Raw genomic sequence first — 26,827 nt, forward strand, 5'->3', positions numbered from 1 at the left:
TACGGTAGGTTACAATCACACACTGCGGCGTGACGCTGGCTAGCAGAGAGCAATGACCGCTACCGTCTCTGGCCGGGTGGGCAAGTGCGTTGCCTTCATGTGCCTCACCACGGAATCTGTTGGCATTATTTAACACTAGACCCACAACAAGCTAACTACGCGGATTAATATCTGAATACCTTAAATTTCACTTTGCAGGATTGCTCGCGGATAATTTTTCTTTATATTAACCATTGCTTACAATGCTTAAATGCACAAAATACCCCTGATTACACCTATTCTAACAACACGTTTCGAAAGTCCACTGCCCTCGTTTTCAGGTGAACAAGTTTTGATTTTGCCGGTGATGCGATCAAACTTCGACAAATCTGTGAGTTTAAATACAAATCCGATGCGTTAGCCAACTACTCACTGCGGCGGTAAAAACCTTGCCATATTTCGGGATTAAAAGCGGTATATAATATGACATTTCGGTATTAAAATGGTGAATAAGAACCTAAATTTGAATTAAAAACTATACTTATTACGCAAAATTAACATTTCACTTCTATTAGCACGTTTATGTAGTTACCAGAGTATTAACTTCATTCCTGTGTAAAGGAATCGACTTTTGTTTCTCTAATATTTACAGTAGAATTAATCAATTTTCCGTGATTTGCATAACTCACAGGATAATTCAGACCTGAAAAGGTGTTGTGTCTTTAAAAAATAACTAAATTTGACGTTCAAGAGTTTATTTCGCATCATTTCGTGACAAAACATGGTAGCAAAATGCACATCACACCTTTCAAAAACATGAAAAATTAACATTGCAGTGTGATATTTAACAGTTCGTGTTTTCGTCAAAAACGAAATATGCATGCCCCTACCATTCATCCATTCCATCAGTTCATTCTCATTAACGTAAAGCACACATTTTGGGTGTGATTTAGCTCTCTTTTTCTAACTCGTTCTGTCAACACTGCGTAGGTTAGGTTAGGTTACATGTCGTTGCCAATTCTGATGGAGAAGCAAGCGTTTTAGAAAATGAACAGTATCGATTACTTAGACATCATAATCGTGTAGGTTGCTCGCCATGGCCCACAAGGTCATTCAATACCAACGCGACTTTGATGGAAGGTCAGTATTTTTCTCCTAACGAGTCTCTCTCTCTCTCTTTATAGGTCAGCTCAGGACGCTATGACGTGAAAGATGACTTCACGGTGGTGGTGCAACCGTTCACATTCAACCTTGCGTTCCCTGAAGTTCACACGAAGAGGGAAAACGTCACCGATTTCACCTACCTCTCGCACGACTGCTTCCACTTCAGTCAGAAAGGATATGCCAGAGGTATATTGTCTTGTAGTCACGGACACTTCTGGGTTGTAGTGATAGCATTGAAAGTAATGAAGTTATTACAATCCAGAAGTGTCCGTGACTGTACATGCGTGCTTGGGCGTCAGCGGGGTAGAGGCGGACTAATGAGTCGACCCCCGCTGAAAATTGGTATTCTTCACTTAATATTAAAAAATAAAATCATAACCTACTATTCCACTTAATCCAAAGAATAAGTATACTGTCCTTGGAATTTGTGGAGGAAGGCCGCGCATAACGGAGGAGAAGGGGAGAAAGCGAGTTGGCGGAGCAAAGCAGTGCGCGCTGCTGCAAATGACTGGTAGCTGCATTCATTTCCCCTCTCACGAGTCACCATGTGCTCAGAGACTCTTTTTTATTCGCTCGCTCGCTTCAGAGAATCAAGGGGTCCCAGGTTCGATACCCGGTGGAGGCAGATAGCGGTTCGGATCCCACTTTAAACTGTAGGTTCTGTCCCGATTAGCCTTTCTGTGCACAAAGTTGACTTTAAACATCAATTCAATCAATTAAACCAGAGAATCCCGGGACAAAGTATATATAATACCAATGCTTGTTCAAAATCCAATAAACGATCTTTATATTTGAAACACCACAGAACATAATGCTTTAGGTCAGTGGTTCCCAAAGGGGGCGCCGTGGTTAGCTTACAGGGGCGCCGCGAAAGTTCCAATATTTTCACTGAAATGATATGATTGTTTCAAATATTTAGTACATTTTACACATAAAATGTTTCTGAATTTAAAATCTGTGTTTATTTTTATAACTTATGCCAAGCAAACTAACCACACTTACTGAGTGTCGCAAGTGTTAAATAGGCCTACATTCTGACTTGGGCGCCTGGGGAAAATCTTGAAACATTAATGGTGCCGAGAAACGAAAAATTTGGGAACCCCTGCTTTAGGTTAAAATATCCCTCTAATATTCGAAGATTAGCCTTGAACGAGGTGTGTCAAAGTTATTTACAAAATAGAATTACTATTAATTTCAGTATATTAATATATGAAATGTAAAGAAAGTAAAGAAACATAATTGGCAGGATAATAATTCATCTGGTGGATTGAGTAGAGGAGTCTCCCTAAAGAAAATAATAACGAAAATGGAAATAATAGTAGTCATTATTGGTTTTAAATAATAGTAATTCCGGTTTCTTTATTAATATTTCCACCGTTCAGTTTCATTTTGTTTGTTTTCTTGTTTCTTCACGAAGGCCTGATCCCCCTACAAAAATTTCTGGCGCAATGCGAGTCTGCGTTACAAGTTTTCAACTTTCTTGCTTTTTCTTGAGTAACTTGGTTTGACTTTTGTTAATATCAATACTACTTACTGATCACAGTGGTGAAACCGTTTCTTTCTATATTGCTCAGTTTACGAGAAATAAGCAAATCAAAATTTGATATTTTGTTTGCTTTTACATTCCTTTAGCTCATAGGTACAGTCATCTACAAAAAAGAGGACACCTTGATCCTAACTCCTCTCTGTAGAATTAGGCAACACGTGTAACTCCATGTAACACGTGAAGCAAGTATTTAAGGGTGTGAGTGTCTCATTTTTATTGCTGGTGACTGTACATGAACCATATAAGAAATTTTTTAAGTGTATCACAGTTTTGTTGTTGATAAAATCTAAGCTCTACCATGAGTTTCGATTATAATAAATGAAGTACAATAGATACGATAAAAATATTGTAAGGTTCTTCCAGTTGTTTCATACATATGTACAGCAAGTGCCCACTCAAATGTTAAACAATTCCTTATTTAAGTAAACATCAAAACACAAATATATATATTTCATAATTAGAAAACAAAATGTATTTAATGAGTTCAGAAATTTGAAGCCACTAAGTACCGTAAGTTGAAGAAAGCAGGGGTGCTTATCCCCCCCAAGGCCAATGGCGCAATCCCCTCCAAATCTCGTCATGCGTCCCCCCCAAATCATGTGGTAATCCACGTGAAGTATTTAATTACGATAGCGTGTCTACTGAAACTAACGTTTTTTTAAGCTTTATTGAACACGATACTTGATCTGCCCTTCCTCCTTAAACAGAGGATTCCATCCCCAGCTAGACCGTGGATGCTTTACCCCTCAAAATATTTTGGTGAATACGTAATAATTCATTTTATTTTAATACAATAGCCTGTCAAGATGTCCATATTTGTTAATGGTTCAAATTTTCGAAATAACGGAAAGCTAGCAATCTCAAGTGTCATAATTATATTAATATGTACTTAAACAGTGTTTGTGGTTGGAGAACAAGATTTCAATAACCCACAATTTGGGTATTTAACACAAAGTCTTACACAACTTAAGATCGAGAATTACACAACCATAACTAAAATTCCCACGATAATCTAACAGCGTCGAAGAACATGGGTACCTGGGGGAAACCCTGGGGGGTAAAGGCGGTCAGGGGCGTGATGCTGATCGCATCACCCCCACTCATGACCGGATCAAGAATGTGTGGGGCGTTACCCTCACACCCCCTATACGCCTACATGGCGTGGTGCTAAGCACAGGGGAGCACTTTACTTCTTTTTTTTTACGATAATCTAAGATTGAACAATGATATTCAATAGTCGAATATTGCCCCCCCCCCCCCCAACGTTTAAACCTCAATCCCCCACAAGAATCCATGTGTCGATTTAAGACCCAATGTGTAAGAGTTGGATATCCCCACTTCCTTAATAATAATATTACCCGTTACAATTTCCTTGGAAGTCTAGAATTTGCTATTTATGTAACAGCAATGGATAGTTAATAACGTAATTCAACTTGTGCCAAATGCTGTACTGTTTCACATCAAATTTCCATCCCAAAAAATCGTCCCCCGCCCAAAAAAAAAAATAAGTTGCTTGGACATAACATGAGTTCACAAATCCACCTGTGGGCATCGCTACCTCTAAATACTTCATTTTCTTCATCTAATGGATTAAATATGGTGTAAGGTGTAAACGTCTTTACATTTATTTTGGAAATAATATATAAATGTTGAATTTTACATTAAGGAAAAAATCCCCCCAAACATTTCGATGGCGCAATCTGCGCCACAATCCCCCCCGTGGGCACCCCTGAAAGAAAGTCTGAGAAATATTTCGGACAGTTTAGCACATTTTGTGACACCTTGAAATATGATCGAATTTTGAAAATGTTTGTGTGGGAAATATTAAAATAATATATTTTGCTTTCCAGCGTCCAACGCCCTTTGGAATAACATGCTGGAAGCTGTTGGAAAGAAATCCGACAACTGGGACGTTGAATTCACAAGGTTCCACTGTCCCTCCGAGGAACACCCTTTTATCTGCACCGCGAGAAATTCACCTGGCTGCAACTGATGTACATAGACTACAGTACCTGACCTCTCCTCTGCAACTACCAATGTGTAGTGGAACAATACCCATATGAACTAGCCCTTTAATAAAGGAAAATTTGAAGTTAGAAGTTAAAATTGAAAGAGGACTACAAGGAAATGTACGAAAAATGTACATTATGATTACAATTATTAAGTAAAATCAATTAGTTAAAAAAGTATGTAATGTTACTCTTCACGAATTTGGATACAAGTGAGCAAAGTTGCAAAAAAATACATTTTATACGCTGGTTACGTCCGATAAACTGTCAGTGTGGAACACCGTAGTTATGAAGACAAACTTTGGTGAGCATAGAGACCTCTATCGGACAGTATTTCAACCTACGTAACAGAAGCTGTCCGTGAGAGGCAATAATGCATTTGAATGAACTTATTCCCAAAACTGAGAAATGTGAAGATATGCAAGTTTTCTAAAATTAAAGACTTACTAAATATAAGTTTAACGCGACACGAATTTATCTTCATTCATAATTGATAATAATATGAATTAGGAGCGACATGATTGTTCACATGAGACCTTCATTGTGCTTCATAGATTATAACATCACTCTGATTTCGCTTACCAGCGATTTGAACCGAACATACTTGTGTTATGCCATTAATCTGTCTCTGGTTGAAATCAAACACGTTTTGAAACCACTTTCGAACGAATTGTTGGTTAAATAAATAAAACATGTATGTATGTAGAAATGTTCACTATTATCAACATCCTCCCTGCTGTTTATTTCAGGACACTGATATTTTTCTACAAGATAAAGAAAAATATATTTAAATTTCTTAACAGCAATCCTATTCCACTGTCAGGTTAGATTATTACTTTTCTATATCTCGTAGTTTCTTACTCTAATTCCCTCCCTCTTTTCATTCTTATTTCTTTCTTTCTCTCTATGAACGTCCGGAAGGGGGCAGGTGGCACGCCCCCTCCATGGAAAATAAATGTCAAACTAAAATGTACACATAATTCCATTTGCCACAGTAATTTATGTTAATTATTACAAGGGCGCTGCAGGAACATAACTTCAAACTGAACGAGTATTTCTCTTGAGAGAAACGCTGTTATGGGGGAGACATGCCTTGTTTACCCCTCCCGAAAAAATACCTTACTTGCCCCTTACTGCAAAAAAATCCATGTTTCTGTAAATCTCTTATCTTTTTCCCTCTGTTTTTCTCTTTCTTCCTTCTTCCTATATTTTTATTTTAATATTTTCTGTATCTATTTCTTTCTTTTCGATTATCTTTCTTCGCCACTATGCGTGATTCGTGTGGAGGGGCTAAGATTACTTTACGGTGGGCTAGACCCCACCCTCGGCCCTCTGGTAGTGACGCCCACGCGTGCAGCAGTGGTTCAGATGATCACATAGTTCCCAGAGCTGCCACATGAGCGTGGAAGGTCGTTGCTTGTAACTGACCTACGTATACTCTCGAGTGCTGACTGACTGTAACGCCACCTGTCGCTCTCTTTCTCAAGTTCACCTGAGCTCCAAGCAAAGACCTGTTCGTTCAAGGTCAAGCAGAACTACTTTGGTTTTTTTCTGAACACAACACGAGGAGAAATTGGTCGACAGGACAAAAAAATGGCCAAGCACGTTTTGGGGACCTAACTCATTTCAGAATGCAATTTAACCTTTGACTCGTTTAGGTACTATAATCAGCTCAGCAGTTACGCCCAGTGCCAATGCTCCAAGTGTAAGTTCCTATAACTAGTTGGCAACTTACGGATCCAACCCAGGAAAGGTTTTATTAATGGCCATTGTATTTACAAACATGTCTGAAACAATTTGACAACCGCATATTATGTTACTTCTACCCTGTTTCTGACACCAAGGAGGGTCGTTAAAAGAATTTCAATGGTTTTCATTCGCTTCAAATGAATCACCACGTATCGTGAATCCAGAAAACATATCCTGTAAGTTACTACTTCGACGTGTATAAACTCTCGTAACTTTTGCGGTTTTAATGTTATCGAGAATCAAAGTGAGAGTTGCGCAATTTTTGGAACACCCTGTAGCTGGAAATACTATTGCTGTTGAGTTATGCCATGCCTTCGTTGCCAAGCGCCTCGATTCCTGAGGGCACGTCCATGATAGGAGGTTTCAAAGTCAACGAACTTTTCACCAATCACAAGAGTTGTTGCTCGGAAAGGTTGTTAGGTCCAACCAGTGTTACCAGGCTGTAAAGCAATCAAGTCGTATGTAATTTGTCTTTATGCGTTTCTATGGTACATACTTTTTCTTCTTAAAGTTAGAGCTGCGTTTACTGCCTAACCGTGACGTCTACTATGCGTACTAGTCAAATGTTTCTATTTTGGTTATTTTACGTTGCTCTTATATCTCTGCGCAAGTGACTCGAGAGGTCTGGACCAATGAACAAGATCTAGGGAAGGGGATTGCGTGGAGGGGGAAGCGACTGCAGTTACCAGCCTTTTGCAGCACCCTGCATTGATTTGCTCCACCCATTCGCTTCCTCTCCTTCTCTACCGTTATGCGCGGATTCGCTGCAGATATTCCCGGGATAGAGGTTATAAGTGTTTCGGAACCCCTTTTTCTCTGCATCGGTAATATTTACAGAGCAAGCGACCAGGTGAGTTGTGAAAAGGATTCATTTTTTTTATAAGTTAGAACTGCGTTTACTGCCTAACCGTGAATCTTCTCCACAACTCAAATGAACTGGTTGGTAGCCAGAGAGAATCTTTTCATGATCCGTCGCCAGGAAAGCTTCAAGACTTACTTCAATATTTTTTCTGTGTTGCTTGCTGCCCTGAAGATGCAAATGAATGTGGCAATATAGAATATTTACATCATATGAAGGAGATGTTTTATACACCTTTCTTGTCCACCCAAATTGCATTGTGTGTGTGTCCACTTTATGCTCAGATAGGCTAATCGAGACTCGACCTACAGTTTAAAGTGGGATTGAAACTGGTGTGCAATCCTTTACATCACACATGGGGGATAGATATGTAAGAATTACATACAGTATGTAACATAACTGAGACATTGAAAAATCCCAAAATGAGACATCATGGACGTATGCGATATGTCTACATCGAGGATGGAACTAGTGTTCGAAATTTGGGTTAGCAAAATATGATTTGAATTTTTGGTCTTGCACTCCAGGCAGGTGCCCCCCCTCCTGGAACTGTCGTCAGTCAATCTGGCACTGCCAATTAGGCAGGTCCGTAGCTAGAGGGGGGCAGTGGGGCAACTACCCCCCCTGAGAGCCTGCTCTGCCCCCCCTGTGAAAAATACAGAACACATTCCTACCTGGAATTCTCTAAACTTTACAATTATATGATGTGTTACTCTAGCAATTTTACAAAGACACTTATTGATTTTGTGATTTATTAGGGTGTATGGGATTCCGTATAATGTCGTTTCAGGATTGGGGAGGAAAAATTCCCTTCCAGATTAGACTTCGGGAAATGATTTCACAATTTTCAGTATCTAGAACAGTTGTGACATTTTGAGTAGTCTTGTATTAAAGGTGCCTAATGTGTTTGGATGTTTTTCTTGGATGTGTTGCTATGAACTTTGAATTGCTTAAATTTTTGTTTCCCAAGTCTATCTTTTGGTAATGGTGTGGTGGAGAGAGGGAGTGGATATTTGATTTTTGTTACTTTGTGTTGCTTTCCTGACACTTCTAGCTAATCGCAAAATGAAGGATGACGTGAAATTGATGCAGAGACACTCATAAACAGTGCCACAACGACAGGGGGGCAGGGAACATTGTGCCCTCCCCTTGACCTTGGACGGAAGTCCATTCTAGGGGAAGCAAACATTGAAGTAAAAAACAAGACTAGGAGAATCTAAGAATACAGTAGCAGGACAATTGGATACTCATGATGGAATTAGTTTTTACGTGTTCCTTGCATTTTTCTACCAGACGGCCAAGGGCACTTGCAAGGGGTACAGAGGGACAATTGCCTCCTCTCGATTTCAAATTTTATACAAATAAAAATACATTTCGTAAAATTTTCTTCCTCGCTTCGCTCGCATTTTGTGCTCTTCTTATAGTCCAAGTTCAGAGCCATAGCTATGGCGTGGTGGGAGTCGGCCCTGGGAGCCAAACGATCTATTATGAAAAAAAATGTTAAAGAGAATGCCATGGCGCCCCGTAAAATTATTGCACCCTATTAAAACATTTTTTTTCTATGGAACTTAATATGAAATATTAATGATGACACTGTAATCCAAGAAGTCATTGATCAATCAAGGGATTCCTGTTTGCTTGTCACTTATAACACCATTAAGTCTTGTTTCCATGATATGAAAAACTCAATATGCTGACCAAGGCAGAAATTTATTTTATTATAAAACATAAACTAAACGTAACGTTTCAACCGTCTAGCAAGGTTGAAACGTTACGTTTAGTTTATGTTTTATAATAAAATAAATTTCTGCCTTTGTTTGTCAGTTGTCAAAACATGTATTTCAACTATAATATAATATAATTCACACAATATTTTGCGAAATGGTTAACATAACCAGTAGGCAAACATTGTCTGTAGCGATGCAAGTCTCTCCCCTTTGTAAGAAATAGAGTCCGTGGTGGACTAAGGGACCCATGTTTTAATGTTTTAGCAAGTACAAAAAAAAGTATTACAAATTTTTACACAATTCGTCAAGTGTAGGTAATATGTAACCATTATTATTTAATTAATTCGATTTTTCTTGCATAACACAATACAATGGTGTTGTTGGATTCTCGTTAGATTCCTTTGTGAAAATCTTGCATACTGGAAACTAGAGGGAATCATTATGAAGCATGATTTATAAAGGGCTCCCTTAATCAGTTCTGCAGAGAGGCTCAAAGTTGTTGGTGCATTCAGGGCCGGATTAACGTGGATGCTATTGACGCTGCAGCATTAGGCCCATTCCTGAAATAGGCCCAGATGAAAACAGACGGAAATTTTCCAAAAAGCTGAACAGTTTTTTTCTATATTAACCTGAAAATAAATCTTAGAATGAAACTTGGAGCCCCAATTTCGGACGCCCAGACACAGCGTTACTTATTATACAGTTACTATCATTCTTTGCCCTGTGACGTAACTATAACGTTGTTGTGTTTATTGTTCACCGAAGATTTCAAGCATCAGGCCCAATTTCGTCTTAATCCGGCCCTGTGCATATTAATCGTCTATTAACATTATAGACCTGTAAATATCAAGTTCCTATTAGCCTACCTAGGTATTTATGTTAAACTTCATATTCTTTGGCAATGTGGAAAGGTCAATATCGAAATATTGCTCTTTGATGTTGCTCGAAGTTTTTTCTTGCTCGATGCAGTTTCAAGATATCATCCCTTTTCTGTTACTTATCTCTTTTGGGGGAGGGGGCAAGTGCCTCTGTGTACCCTGTTATACCTGCCAATGCGACACAACGTATTAAAAATTTCCCCCCTCTAGGATTGACTTCGCCTCCCTACAAAGAATTCCTGGCTACGGGCCTGTAATTAGGTAAAACTATTTTGAATATATATATATATATATATATATATATATATATATATACATTTTTTCAGTGAAGAGTGAAAATGTAGACAACATATATTATTTTGCTCACAATTTGGTGAAGGATAAATTCACAGAGCATGAACAGCAGGGACTATATCTTGTTAATGAGCCGAAGTCTAAACATCGGCAAATATTTAGAAGATTCGCTAGACTTTAGAAAGTTCTTTCATAGCAGAGCTTTGCGGCCTCCCGTTTAGGCAGAAATCTGAGACTTTGACGTCTTCATTCACATTCCTTCCACATCTGCGTCAAAGGTCAACAGATCCCAAGTTTTGGGAACGAAGGGAAGTTTTATTGCTTCGGTCAGGGGTTGAATGTACGGTAGACACTATGATTGAAATTTGTGCATTTTTTCTTGTGTGATATAAATATCTATATCATCAAAAGTAGTATGCAGTGTGTAGTAATTGATGATGTCAGTAACACTTCAAGAGATATTTTAGAAGACACAGAAAAAAATGAATGATATTTTTAATTTTATGGTAATGACCCCCCCACACACACACACATAATTTACCTTGATTTAATACTGTTAAACTCTTGTGAACATGGATTTGGTTTACAAAGCCCCCCTGATAAACCATGAGCCCCCCCCCCCGGGAAATCAATTATAGCTACGGGCCTGTGTCTAAACACTGCAAAGCATTTCAGTGTTTCGAGATGAAATTACAAGAAACAAAGGTTATTCCAAGGTGAACGTTCTCCAGGCTAAGAATGGCGTTCCCTCTCACTTCTAGCAGAGGCTAACGACTCCGATCATCTCGTTGACCTTGACCCTGCTGTATGAAGGCTTTCGATACAAGGTGACACAAACCACAGTTCTAAAGTTCTAAATTCACTTCAATGGAAAGAGTGTGAGTAAGTAAACGTGCAGATATTCTGAGCGAAACCTCAAACTGTAGCAGAATAGCTAATCAGGTTGGTGACAAATCTTCATTTATTTTCCAACTAACCAACCTTGATCAATTAACATCATCAGAGCAAATCAGGCCCTAGTCTAACACAGATCTATAGCATGGACAATGGACTTATCAATTCTCAACGTCAATATCTGTCTCTTGTTACTTGTTATTTTTTGATCTCTCAAGCAGAACTGGGCTGAGGGCAGTGGCGGCTTGTGGTCTGGCTCTATAGATGTGCACTTCAGTCTATCGTCCAGAAGTGTTATAACACCCCTATCAAATACTCACACCCATTGTTGCGTACATAATGAAGCTTAATATATTGGCAACCCAAGTTTTGATCATCTTTCAGTGAAAATGAGGTTATGACAGAGTTATACGTATTTCATGATTTTTTTGACACGGATATTTTTACAAATTTCAAATATTTCGGAAATTATCCAGAAAATCACGAGATGAGCGATGTTATTGTGCAGCATGTAATTCAGCATTCGATAACCTGACAATATCACTCAAAACATAGAAATTCCGATCTACAATATAAATACTATTGTCGATTTGCAAAATATTTCATAAAAACTTTCTTCCCCGCTCTGCTGATATGAATGAACAAGGAGAATAATAACATTGTCGTACACCAAAGTCATACGCCGATCCAACTACTACATAGAGGAAATCAGTTGTAATCTATCTAGCTGTTGTTTATTTCTAATGACAGACTGATCAAACCAAGCAAATCAAGCGAAATCAAGAGAATAATAAATGTTAAAGGAAATAACAGTATTCACTAAGTTCACACTGCCCTGCTTCGTAATCGTACTTCAGAATTTTCCTTCTCTTCCGGTGTATCCGTATCCATATATTAATGCAGTTGCTGCAGGCTTTGTAGCTAACTTCCCTCCAAAAATTCAATAACGTTAAATATTAAGTCTGCTCTCGCTATGTACAGTTTCCCTATTCATCATGAAATCGAACACTTTGCACTGAAACAGGGACGACCTTTTGACAGCGTTGAACAATTTTGTAACGCAGTAACAGCCACACAGTGCAAAACAGCTGACTATTTGATGCACGCTACCTCCCCGCGGGTTGATAATTCGGCTACTGCGCCACAGAGGGCGTTTATTTTGACCAAGATGCATGAATCAAAGGCATGATTAAAACACCCGTTTTTGGTTTCAGTTGCCCTCCCCCCCTCTCCTCCTTTTCTTCCCCTGTTATGGTCTTGACAGTATACCATCGAAATTTCCCTTTCATAAAAAAAATCCCTCAATTTGCGATGATGTATGGGTTGCATCGACTCCGTCACACGATCTCCAATGGAATGGGTTTGCAACACTACATTTCTTCGCACACAGATCGCTGTGTTCACTGCCTTCCTAAATGATGCAACCTCCCCTGACACGGCGCTCAAGCCAAAAGACCCAATCAGCGTTCTCTACGCGACTGCTGCAACAGCGTCATAGGGAGCGAAACTACCATTGCGTTCAACCCCGATCGCGGCCTGGTCTACGCGAGTTAATATCACTGATCGCAGGCTTCTCCACCATCTCTCTTGGTGTAGCGGCGTGGGAACACTTGATGTTTCGAAGGAGAGAGAGTTCAATAAATAAGTATAATAATAATTATTTGCATTACAGATTTATTTGGGTCACGTGCGAATGTGCGAATAGCCAGAAGCCGCTACTGGCTGAGGGTACTAATAAGTGCGTCGAATTGTATTAGAATGGCACCTACCCTTTTAAGAAATTGGCCAGATTGCGCATTAACATAAAGTGATTTCAATTCCGTTGAAGAAACTTCTAAAAAATCCCCCATATTTGGTGTTGGATTGCTTCAAAATTTTTATTGTAATTTTCTGTCGGAAATTCAGGAGAGTTGAAATTAAACTGTAATTTATCAGTAAAAAAGTTAGCTACAAAGAAAAATTATATTCAATTTTTGAATACTCCACTAACATGCGTATAAATACTTAAAATCCTTGTCATTTCTTAGGTTAGCTTGACTTTTGCTACAGAGAAATATATATAATTTCTTCCTGCCATCTATGAAGGAGACAATAAGTTATGGATCTTCACAAATTTGTTTTAAATTAATAGCAATTGAGGACTAAAAGTGGTAAACGTTGTAAGTGCCAAAAGCGAAAGTGTTGGGAAATCGCATCGTTCCGCACTACAGCCCGTAAGAACGTGCAGACTAGTGACCTTTTTACACGCCCTTTGAACTACTTAGAGGGCTACCAGCCACTTTTCAAGTTTACCACATTATAAAGCATGGCACATTTCACAGTTTAACGTGGAAAACGGTGTTTGAATTATTGTGGCACTTACAGCGTTTACCAATTTTAGTTTTCAATTAATGACTGAAAAGTATGTCTAAAACTAAGAACATATTTATATGTCTGCTTTACATCCATACGATAACAATATTTGCAATCGGAGTTGGGATGTTGAAATGGCTCTTCGCCGGATCAAGATTGTTAGCCAATACGCTATTTTACACTGGTCAAAAATGTCAGATTTGGTTAAGAACAACATTCTAAAAATGATAAAAAAATTCATAATTATGAATCAGTACATGTTTTTACAGCTCGACCAAGAAGAGGACCCCCTGGTCTTTTCATAATTTTCAACCCTAAACTAACGGAGGGAGCGTGGGCGATGCAATAAGCTGCTTACCCGTGCAATCCTGTCCCTGCGTTGTCAAAACATGTGGCGTTCTTCAACACATTTATCAGTGTCAAGTTCTTGTATCATTATGAACGGGAAAACTGTAAGCAGCGAAAGCAGAGACGTACGTAATATTTAACGTTCTTGAATTGTTTGACAACGAAGTTATGGAGGGAAGCTACGTATAAATAGTATGGTAACACGGGTACAAGCGAAGTGGAAGGGAGAGTAGAAAACAAATGACTGTCAACTTTAGTTCCGGGTTTCTTCTCATCTTTGTGTACGTGTTGTATTTTCTGAGAAATGAAGAAGTACAGAGTAGTTTGATTACTCCATCAAACAGACTGAAGGAAAATATCTTGCCGAATGTAATTGTTACTTGAAGTTTCTCGGTAAACCAATTTACATGTTTGTTTATTCTAATACGTATATCGAAAGTGCAAGATGTTGTTTGACGGATGCAGAGACCGAGATTATTTATGTCGCCGTAAGATGTCACTAGGTAGATATTTCAGCCCACCAATTTATATTCTTATTTCTCTAGTACGTCTCGGGTAATCAATGAGTTCGACATACAGGTAAATGAACAGGGTGTTCGAGACGATGGCCATACTTGTATTATCAAATTAATAGTTTACTGTTTTTGTGGAATTCTCGCACTTTATTTGCTAAGTAGTTGTATTGACTGTATTATAAACCCGATAAATGATGAGCCCCCCTCAAGCAGATTTGCTTACACTTAAAACAAGCTCAACATGAGCATATGAGCTTTTTGCTCAAGTGTGGAACCCTGTCTAATCCAAGATTTTTGTAAAAATGCCCTCGAGAATTTCCTGAGAAATGATGAGCCCCTCAGATTGATTTGCCTATACTTATAAAAGGCACTTCTGTGAGATTGTTGTCCATAAACTTGTTAAAAATATGCCCCTCTTGATATTTTTTTTGGCCACACTTAAAAGTAGGCCACACACACACACATACACACCCACACCCACCCACACACACATACACACCCACACCCACCCACACACACACATATTTACTTCCGGTTTAAGTTCAATTGGATACCAGGTTCAAATTGTATATTAAAACAATGCAATATGCAGAGACCCTCTAGAATTGCTCCGTGACTCTCTCATTTCTTACATCATAAACATATGATTTTTCACCTATGAGAATAACACTACATATGGTGTCATCAGGTAATGCCTCATGGAATTCACAGATAATTTTAATGTTTGTCCTGTCATTAACCACAACTTGTTTTCTTTTTGAAGCATTGATTACAAACATGGGTCTCTGTGTTTTGAATTCATCTGGTGTGTAATACATGTCAGTATTGCCAGTAGTGACCCTTTTGAAGGAAGAAAATGCCTCATATAATTTGAGGAAATCATTCTTGGACATGTCTAAATTGTAATTTTCTCTAGGAAAGACCTCATTTCTGCCATTTTTAAGATATATGTTCTTGATGTTGCAGTTATCAAATTTGCTTGAATTTTTTTCCTGATTATTGTGTCTTCCAGTCTGAAACAGTACCACTACAAAATCAGGCATGTCGTATTGAATACTGGAGAATGAATTTGTAGCATCAAACTCATAATATGTACCAGATGCGGGCTTCTGTACACATTGATATGTATAAAATTGTAGAGGAACCTGTGGATTTTTTATTATATCTGGTTTGTATTTAAGAGCATAGCTGGCCTCATATTCAACAACAGGGATTCTTAACTCCATAGTCTGAATAATGCATTTGCCTGCATCTGGTAGGGTATTGGGCAGAGCTTCCCCTGTAGAGTTTATTGCACTGTACCTCATCAAGGCATTATTATCATTTGCAGCTCTTCTAAATGTAATTCTTAACCCACCCTTCCACATAATTTCTTTGTAATCTGAGAAGAATCCTGGCAATAGGCGCATCGGGAACAGTACAGTGTGGTTTTTAGATAATATCTTATCACCAGCCTCAAATCCACCGATTTTGTAGTAAGAAGCCTCGGTTTTGGATAATTTCAATGTGGCCAAAGCTGTGGAGGTAATGCCGGGATAATCCACTCTGTTTATAACAACGCCATGCTTTCTGATCTCAATTTCAGAGAATAGATGCGGCACAAAATTGTCTACAAGTCTTATATTTGAATTTGCCGGATAATCTGTTCCATCGAGCTTTACAACATCAAATTTGATGTATAGATCTGCTCTGTGGGGGTGTATAAATCCATCCCCTACATCAAGATCAACCTCAATTTCTGTGTTGGGTTGATTTAAATTTGCAAATGTCCTCCTGTTTGGAGGGAATGATTGTAGCTCATAACTCTCAATATTTTCCATTTTCTTCTTGTATGTATTTTTATTTAAATGTTAATCTCTATGACTGCAGTTGTTGTGGCTCCAGCAAAATCAACTAATTCTTCTTTTTCATTAGTGACCATCAATTCAATATTATCTATTCTATTATGACACACAGGAAAATATAATGTTGGGGATGGATTGTAGATGATTGGCTCCATGAATTCAGAATTAGGTTTGAATGTTGCAATGATGCCTGTTTGTTTGTGAGTGCCTATGCCATTTGATTTGGTGATCATACCCTCAGCCACATTACAGTGAATATTTAGAGTCTCTATGGCCAAGAATTTAGGTATATTCATAGCAGTGTGTTTGATGCCTGGTTCAAGTTTTGTGTTGTTCTCAAAGCCTAACAGTACTCCTATAGTACCCAGATTCACTGTTTCTGTGGCAGATACAATTTCTACTCTGTGAGTGACAGAATTTTGACTTAACACTACACCTCTGGGTAATTGAGCATTTAGAGTGGAGAGATTATATAATCCATTTATAATTACCTTGAAGTGTAAATTGTTTATATATAAGATTTTTTAAGGTTCTGTTGAATCTCTCTACAATTGAGGCTTTGAGATCACTGTAACTCGAATAATGTTTTATTGCCTGGCTTTTAATAAATTGTTGAAACACTGAATTATAAAATTCTTTGCCATTATCTGTTTGCAAATAGCGCGGGGATCTTCCACTCTGATTAATGATTGTCCTGAGGGCTTCTGTAACACATGCCCCAGTCTTGGATTTGAGTGGCACAGCCCAGGCAAATTTTCAAAATGTGTCTATAACAGTGAGTAGATACTTGTAGCCCTTGTTGATTTTGTCTAAGTTTTTCAACTGTCCACTTGCCATTTCAATCAAGTCGCTTTGCCATAAATCATCTATGCCCTTTGTGACTACTGGGAGTCTCTTAAAATTATGTCTGGCCTGTCTGTGTAATTCATCAACAATAATTTGTCTAGACATAATATGTAAACAAGAATATTGCAACTATAGGGTGTTCAGCAGCTGAGACTGCAGGATTTTCTAAATATAATTTATCCCCTATCTGTATTTTAAATTCCAGAAAGCCATCATCTTCAGCATAGGCTGTTTCTAATGTATTGGGATCTGTAAAATCCTGTAACTCTACACTGGTGATTTTTACTTTGTTATCAGCATTTGTTATTGATAAGGTAGGGTAGTGGTGTGCCTGTGGTTGAAGCCAATATTTGATCTTGATTGGTCTCAATGTGCCCCCAACAAAAAACTGGTAATAAAATTGTGCAGGGGACAGCATATATATTTTGCCACCTGGTGTAAATGGAGAATCATATTCTTTGTTGGGGATGCTGTACAATTCAAGAATTACTGTATGTTTAGGATTTTCAATTATGCCTGTTATTTCCTTTTCTGCTGTGAGCAATCTGCTTGTTACAGATTCAAGGTGCTCATTGATGGTCCTAACAACATCATCATGGCCTGGCTTGATTTTTATGTCCACAACAAGTTTCTTGTATTGTTGCACAATTTCTTGTAGCTGGGTGGCAAAAACAGACAGAGCATTTGCTTGATTGGATTCCATGGTCCCTAGCTGTTGCTTGATATTAGCTACAATTTGTTGCAAATTTTCAACAATTGCCAATTTTGAATTTTGAGCAGTAAGATCATGGACCTGTCTTCTGATATCCTCAAACAGGGCATGCAATTCATTAATATGTTGATTGGTTGGTAGAGTGGCCACTGTCTGTGTGAGATGTTTGATCTCTGCCTGGATATTCTTGATATCTTCTGATTTCAATATCCTATTCACTGCTCTCTTAATATTTTTAAGTTCCTGTGATGTAGGAAGATTTGATACTGTATTTTGCAAAGATTCAAGTGCCAATTTCACATTGTTTAATTCAGAAGCATCAGCCACATTTTGCATAGCATTTTGGAGCAGGGCTATATCTGCCTGAGAGGGTGTTGATTGTTGTAAAATTTCAAGTTTTGTTTGGATATCATCGATCAAGTGATGAAAATGAGATAGCTCAGATTCAGTGTTGAGGTTTTCAAGTTTTGTGATTTGTTGCTGGACACTGACAAGGGTATCTACAATCCCAGGCAATCGGGATTCTAGTACATTTGCCAAATCACTTTGCACTGCTGCTATTGTACCTTCAAGATGGGTTATGGAACTTTGAATTTTTCCAAAATCTTCATATGTTTCAAGTTGCAGCTTAATATTTGCAACACTCCGAGTTATTGCATTCAAAGCATCAGAAGATGGCAAGTTGTTCATAAAATTTTCAAGTGACTCAATTTTTTCTTTAACCTCGGCTATGGCATTGTTCAGAGGGTCCAGATTAGGTATCTGGAGTGACTGAATCTGTTCTTTTAGAGTGGAAATCACTAGATCAAAATCTTCTTGTGATTTTATGCTTTTGACAATTGTTTGGAGTTGTGTCTGGACATTATTTATCTGCTCTTCCAATTGCTGTTTCAATTGCTCAGAATTGGTGGCCTGGGTCTTAAATTTGGCTTGAAGAGCTGCTACAGCCTCTTCCAAACTTTGAAAATTATCCAATGTGGCCAAATCAGTATATTTCTGAAGCAGCAATTTGAGTTCAGAATCAATTTTAAGAAGAGGGTCCATGCATTGTGATTGCAAATTTGTAATTTCTAGTTGAAGACTGGCATTGAGTGTGGTTTGTAAAGCTTGTAAATCACTTCTTAATTTCTTGACTCTGACATCAAGCATCAAAATCTCATCACTGTGATCTTCATGTCTTGTATGGCCAAAAATATCATTAGGCATTTTGTTTTAGTGGTTATTTATTATAGAGTATCTGATTCTTAATTCTATAAAAAAAGGTATAAGCTTGTCATAGGATCCAGGGACCTCAATATATAAGCAGTCGCCAGCAGAAACAGTATAAACAGTGCCAGAAATCATGTTTGAGTGCTTAATTCTGTAAATATTTCTCCCTACTGAAATTTTGACATCACCCTCAGGGGTTGTAATAAATTGCAATTGCCCACCTACAGGTAATTGGTAATGATTTAAATTATTGTTAAATATGTACAATATTTTGCCTGTTTTATCATCAATATCTGTAAGTATGCTGTTCAGATGAATAATTAACAAAGCACTCAGTTTAGACAGCATATCAGAAGAGGGTTGTGGTGTTGGCAGGTCCATAATAGCCTGTTTTTTGAACCCAAATAAGTTCATAGGCATGTTTATTTATTTCAAATCATGCTCTGTGCTTGTGCATTGTTTTCCTCTTTTCAAATCACAATGACCCCATGGTAAAGTATGTATGCCACATGATAAAATGCATCTCTTATCATCATGTGGGTCCAGAGCCACTTTTCTTACAATATTGCTAGTCAATAAGTGATCCACACTCTGAATTCTGGATTCTGATGTTTTGATTGTGCTACATGATTTGAGGCAATTTTCATAATCTTCAAATTCAAGCTCTTTGTCAACAGTCACTCTGCCAATACCCTTGGCTTTTTTGACAACAGCACTACATGTTTTAAAACTGTACATCTTGGCACTTAACCCAGCAAATGTCACAATAACATCACCAAGTGTCTCATCTTTTAACTTCCCAGGCACCTTTTTGTTGTGGTGGTGTTGAATCTCTTTATGTTCACTGGTATCAAAATATTCAAGCAATTCAGGCTGGGAAATATCTTGATAAACATCTTCTGTTTTAATATCAAGAATAAAACTATCCGTGTCCATGTACATCAATTTTACACGATCCTTATAAAAAGGTTTCAACACATCATAATACAATATTAACATATGTAATTTGGCCAATTCCAATATTGCAGCCCCTACATAAATAGGTTTATCAAACTTAATCTTTGTTTTTTTCATGTTAAAAAGTGCCATATTTTCATCATAAATTCTTCTGTAATTGAAATTAGGCTTTGCAACCAATTTTTTGCTCAGGCTGGGGTCAGTAATTATTTTAACATCGGTATGTTTTCTGACATTTTCAATTGTTTTGCCATATACAGAATTGACCATCAATTTAAACAAGGCCTTATCAAATTGGCTCTTTGCAGATGTTCGAAGATCTGTATTTGTATTAATGTATGGTTTCAACCATTCTGAGTGCCTGAACCTCAAAACTTTGCCAAGTTTGGTCACTTGAACACCATGTTTCATCAGGAACTGGAGGTTTTTGTAATATATGACATAGCCTTGTTTTGGCTCCAGTGTCATCATGAGCTTCTTCTGTTTAGAGCCAGGTGAGCACTGAACCTCAGGAATTGGGGGCAGATCAGAAAATTTGTTATGTAAATCATCTGGAATTGTCAGATCAACCTCTAAGAAGAGGCCATAGTCACTGTCATCAAAGTCCTGAAGATCTTCAATATTGAAATCTTCAACCCATTCAAGCCCTGCATATGGCAGTTTTTGCATCATGGCAGAACCATAGAGGCTGTTTGCATCTACATACAGTATATAATTTGATGGCAATGCTGGATTATAATCAGGCATATATTTGTTATTTGCTCTGGCATATCTCTGAGAACATTGCACCATGCCTCCTCTTATATCTTCCTCCATAAACAGATACATATTTTGATCTGGGATCAAATCCAATTTCTTTTTAGTGTTCAAAAACATTGAAGACCATGCTAGGCCCGGGGCACTGAAAAAATATATTGGATCCAGTCTATAATTTTGCATAGAAGATTTTCTGAATGCCTGCATTATATCAGCTAAGAGGGTCACATCAAGTTTTAAATATGCCATGTGATAATCACCAAATATCTGGCATTTTAAATTGTTCCACATCAATTGGGCATGGTGATAATCATCATCACTGATTCCAGATCCTCTGATTTTGCTGTAAAACTGTTCTTGTGGTGGCAAAGAACACTCATCAAATTTAGAAAAATCTGTAACATAATCATATGGATATACACCCTTCCGCCTAATTAATTTCAGGTCCTGATTTGGAAACAATGCACATGTGATTTTGAATTGATCATCAGATAATTGAGTGGCCAGTGTGGCCAGGCTAGCAGATAAAATTCTGTAAGAATCAAGAAATCTTATGTGAATAGGAACACCATTAACTTTAATTATTTTGCTAATAGATATATATTTCTCATCATTTTCAGCTAAAATATTTAAATTCTGCTTGTCAAACCCCTCATATCTGATCAAATGATGGAAATCATAATTGGATGCTCCATGGCAAAATATGGGGACAAATCTTGGTCTCTTGATCTTAATATTACAGCTATTACACAGGGCCATTTTGAATTTACCATCTGTATGAGAATGGTGATGTACCTTGATTTTTGTATCTGAAAATTCAGAATCACATACCGGGCATTTTTCTGCATTGTTGAAATCTTCAATCTGTTTCTCTGTTAAAGGCAACATGGGTTTTGATTTTAATAAAATATTAGATGCTATGTCATGGCACTCATTTTCTATTCTATGTGCAAATTTTTTGATGGCATCTGCTCCCATGTATGAATCTTTTTTGGTAACAACACCATCCTGTACAACCACATAATAAAAGCTGGAAGGTTCATGTAGCTGGTATGGTGTAATTGAAGATTCTTCAGGATCTGGATTGCAGGATGCAAGAGATTTGAGAATTGATTCAAAATCACAGACAATATATACTGGGTGTTCCAACAAGGCTTCAAACTTTTTGAATTTGCAATTTTCACTTGGATTGGGCATCACCATATGAACAGGTTTATAGTTGCCACAGTATTTCAGATGCTCAATTAACTTGTTTTTAGCAATTTCTGCATTTTTTTCCCGAACCCCATTCACCATTTTTTGACCATCAAATACAGTTAAACATCTTCTGCACAACTTAAATATTCTATTAGATTTGTCTAGTTGTGTTCTCACTAAAGCTTCAAGATTATGTATCAGAGTGTAATGATATGTGCCATCCCCTTCAATTAAGAGCAAATCAATTGGAACAGCAGAATCATCATCAATTGTACTGATTCTGAGAGGTTCTATCAAGCAATTGCCACGGCCAGTGGAACAAATAAATACATTAATAGATAATTGTTTGCCATTGATATGCCTGGCCTTTTTTTCAAATTTATCAATATTCTGAACAGACATTGGATATTCCAAACCCTCCATTGCATCGTCAAAAAAGTGTTCATGCTGTTTGTAATAACTTATTCTCTCAGGATGCCTTGAAACTAGAAACAAAGCAGCTAATATACACCACAAAAAGCATTTATCATCATTATTTTCAATATTAACCACGGCTCTTTTGTTTTTAATATTGTCAGGTAATGGCAGATATGTAGATCCTTGTAATGGGCAGAATTCAGAAATATTAATATATAACTTGTGTGGAGATCCGCATAGGCTCCATCCAGACTCTTTTGCCGCAAATTCAGAGTGTTTAATATTCAATTGATCTATCAACCTGCTTATTATTGTGTCTGAATTTGCATTTGAATATACAGGTATAGTTTCTGTTATGTGGGGCTGTGTAAATTTTGTGGCATTTGGCTTCTTATATTGTGTATACAATTTGAGGGACAGCTTATAAGAGCCATTTTGTGCATTAAGAATTGCCTGCAGATCAGGATTTATACTGTTCAAAAAATTCTCAATGCCACATCTTGGCTCTGATACAAACCGATAATCCCTAAGTTGGGCATTAAAACTGCTATGGATGGGTGCATAGCATAGCTGCTTTGCTGCTCTGGCATTAAGAGGTGCTTCGTGCTTCCTTTTCAGACCAGATGTGGATGGTTGTGGGGGCAATGTTGATGACTGTGCAGAGCAAGTATCTTTATGTTTATATGTGAAATATTCCATGCTATATTTTCTATTGCATTTGGGGCATATTTTTGTGGGAGTTCTGTATTTGCCTGGGTTACAATTCCTTTGGTGTCTGGCCCAATTGGGGCTGGATATATTCTTATTACACTGATTGCAATATTTTTGATTCGGCATTTTTTGTTATTGGTTTATTATATATATTTCCTGGGCTTCAATTCAAAACTCTATGCTGGATAAAAATATCAGTTGGGTTCAGCACTGTGCTTTGTGTGTGTGTGTATGTGTGTATGTGTGTGTGTGTGTTAATATTTTTGGCTTTGGTATTTATATAAAATTTCTTGGGGTTCAAATCAAATCTCTATGCTGGATAAAAATATCAGTTGGGTTCAGCACTGCAACAACACAACCTTTCTCTTCAACAGCTCTTACAATACTGGCTGATATGCAATGCAAAATCTCTTTATATACCCTAGGCACGGACCGCATTGAAAATATCTGAAACAATAAGCCAATCAGAATATAACACATCATCAAATTATGTCATAAGCAACCAATCAGAAAACAACACATCTGAAACAATAGGCCAATCAGAATAAAACACATCATTACTTTATGTCATAAGCAACCAATCAGAAAACAACACGTATCTAATAATTTATTGGATAATAATTTGTTGCACAGCATGATGCAATATAAATAAACCAGAAATAGGCCACAACTTGGCTACAAGTGGACCGGAAGTAGGCAAACCGGAAGTGGACCGGAAGTGGACCGGAAGTAAACCGGAAGTGGACCGGAAGTGGACCGGAAGTAAACCGGAAGTGGACCGGAAGTGGACCGGAAGTGGACCGGAAGTAAATATGTATGGGTGGGTGTGGGTGTGGGTGTGGGTGTGGGTGGGTGGCTCATATGAGCAGCTTGGCTTAGTTTTAAGTGTGGCCAAAAAAAATATCAAGAGGGGCATATTTTTGACAAGTTTATGGACAACAATCTCACAGAAGTGCCTTTTATAAGTATAGGCAAATCAATCTGAGGGGCTCATCATTTCTCAGGAAATTCTCGAGGGCATTTTTACAAAAATCTTGGATTAGACAGGGTTCCACACTTGAGCAAAAAGCTCATATGCTCATGTTGAGCTTGTTTTAAGTGTAAGCAAATCTGCCTGAGGGGGCTCATCATTTCTCGGGTTTATAATACAGTCAATACAACTACTTTGCTACTTAGTTTCGAAGTTATTGCAACATTAAAAGTTCGTCGATAGATGGCAATCGAGTACTGTAATACTAGACGGGGACAGGCTGCTAAATAAGTAATTCACGTTGCATTAATGTAGCATTTACTAAGTCCTCAATTTTAAATAATTCTTCCAGGTCTCTACGTTTGTTAACTTTCTGAAATATCTACACGTCACTTCAAGTCAATCATTGTCTCTCATGATCAGATACAAGGATTGTGTGAATTAAGTTTAGTTGCATAAAGTGTTATTTAGTGCTACAAACTCTGAACCTGATACATTCTTTATGTATGCATAAGTTGATACGGACGGTTAGAGGATACCAGCGTTACACAAGAGTAGCTTTTTAAAGCTTATGCTGATGTATTTAAAAACAGACGGATGGTAATCACAAATTTCCACTTTTATTAATATTATTTCTAACAGAATCCCAAAATATAAGCACCGAGCTGTTTCGATAGAGCATAACATATACACTTCACACACTTGGATCCATTACATTCTCGCCATATCATATTTAATGGCCGCGTGCTCATATCAAGAGTTATTTATAGAAGAGCGTATTTTGTTGGCCTAAGATATTTTTATAATTTGATATTTTTACTTCGCTTTTGTAACATTTTACGTAATCATCAAGATGATGATCAACGGGAATATGATGAAAATAATTAAACGACATACAGGGACATCAGTATAGATGACCCCAAATTTTCCGTGGCTTAGTGGAAATTTTACTTTCAATTTAAAACAAAAACGCCAACTTATTTTATAACAAACAAAACCAATTTTTTTTCCCCGGAAACAATTTTTTGTTTTTTTCCAAACAAACATAAAACTGAGATCTTCCTGAATATTTATAGATAGTTCATTAAATTTTGTTTACATCGTAAACGTCAGAGAAACTGGTTTCTTTGAATTTACCAAACACGATTAGTTATCTTCAGGGTAATCATAAACAACAAATTTAGTAGCCAGAAAAAAATTTGGTAAGTTTTGACCAAATTTTTTGGTCACAAAATAAATGATCACTATTAGTAAGTAATTTGGTCGTTGTGAGCCTTAATTTATTTGTCGTCACTTTAAACAAATTTGTTGTTAGCAAACAAACTTGTTCCTGTGCATTCTTTTCGAGATTCCTGGGGAGACCGAGACGAGAACGAGAAAGACCTCGCAGACGACACGAGACGATTCTAGTCTCGATACCAACGTGTGCACACCAACATAACTTTCTTAAGTCCCACGTGCAGGCACGTAGCCAGGGGGGAGGGGCTAAGGGGCTAAGGGGGCTGAAGTCCCACCCCGAAATCCTACAAATATCTAATTTAAATAGTGTATGGTGGTATTTAATTTTATTTCCTTAGCAGGATTAAACATTAGATAGGAAAAACGTTAAATGTATAATAGAGCAACCAGGTTATATTTTAATATTCTACCATTTAATCCAAAGAAAAAATGGATCCACAGTTCTCAAAATGTATAGTTTTCTTTGTGAGAGGTCACACAATATAAACTTTATGAGTAAAATTTTAGCACTAACTGTTAAACCCTTTATTTGAACGATTGTGTAAAAGTTAATAACAAAATACAATAACTATGATTTTCAGTACACTAGCTGTACGTACAACATGAAAGAACAATAATGGACAACACTTGTGTTGGATATTCACTCATACGCTGGATCGAGTAGCAATCTCTCCATTCATATAATAATAATAATGTATGTGCATTAAATCAGAGACCATTTTCATTTTGGAATAGTTTTCTGTGAATATAACCTATACACAGTTCCAGGATTTATATTATTTTCATTAAAAAATTACGTGACAGTAGTAGTATAATTATAACTAGGGCTTTTATGACCTAAAAATCACCAAAATATGCAAAATAAAATATGCTCTTATGATCTAAAATTTTACAAAATATGCACTATAATTTGAAAAATATACCCTTATAACTAGACTGTTTGAAACTTCAGTATCTAATTTATGCAGAAATATTTTCATATACATACTATTTTTATTTCACTATGGGCCCTCATGAGTTGAAATGCACAATGAATACTTTCTGTAAATTTTCAATAAAAATTAAAAGCATTTTGCTGCAGTCCAAAAAAAAACTCGAGTGAACCTGGGAGTAAGAACGAATCCACTTGGAAAATGACTGTATATTTCTTGAGAAACCGAAAATATGCTGAATATGACCGAAAATCCATCAAAATATGCTTTATCACGTAGAAATGGCGAAATATACCAAAATATGCCCTTAAAAAGCCCCTTAATTCAATTAGTTTCTTCACAATATGAATTTTATAACGGTCAAATATTGAGTAACAGGTAATTAATCTAATTGCCCGTTATTAAGGATTAATTACAATTGGTAATATTAAAATCCGTCGCGAATAAAGGTGTCTAGCGACTGTCTTAGCCAACACTAACTTGCTCAACCACCGTTTTTCGCCCGAATTCGGATTTACATCCATTCTTATGGGGAATAGCAGGAAAAGAGCAACTTCTAAACCAATGGACCGAATTGGATGAGATTTTAACCAGCGGAAGACCACATCTTGAAAGTACTGATTCCAAGATTTGAGCCTAATCAGAACAGAACTACGGGAGTTATGAATTATTAAAGATTCATCGCTGGATTCAATGGGAGACGCTACCCTGTGGAGATGGCGC

General features: G+C 37.4%; 1 protein-coding gene across 1 annotated transcript in view; it reads left to right on the plus strand.

The window, feature by feature from the left end:
• Window positions 1–5,399, plus strand: part of LOC145995273 (phospholipase B1, membrane-associated-like) — a 50,733-nt gene extending 45,334 nt beyond the window's left edge. The window contains exons 7-8 of the mRNA XM_083131859.1: window positions 1,164–1,329; window positions 4,540–5,399. Coding sequence (XP_082987985.1) covers window positions 1,164–1,329; window positions 4,540–4,682 — 309 coding nt within the window. The 3' untranslated portion in view covers window positions 4,683–5,399. The remainder of the gene's footprint in view (window positions 1–1,163; window positions 1,330–4,539) is intronic.
• Window positions 5,400–26,827: the final 21,428 nt, after the last annotated feature.

Source organism: Lepisma saccharinum, chromosome 11, assembly GCF_977018435.1.
Source record: "Lepisma saccharinum chromosome 11, izLepSacc3.1, whole genome shotgun sequence".
Lineage (NCBI taxonomy): Eukaryota > Metazoa > Arthropoda > Insecta > Zygentoma > Lepismatidae > Lepisma > Lepisma saccharinum.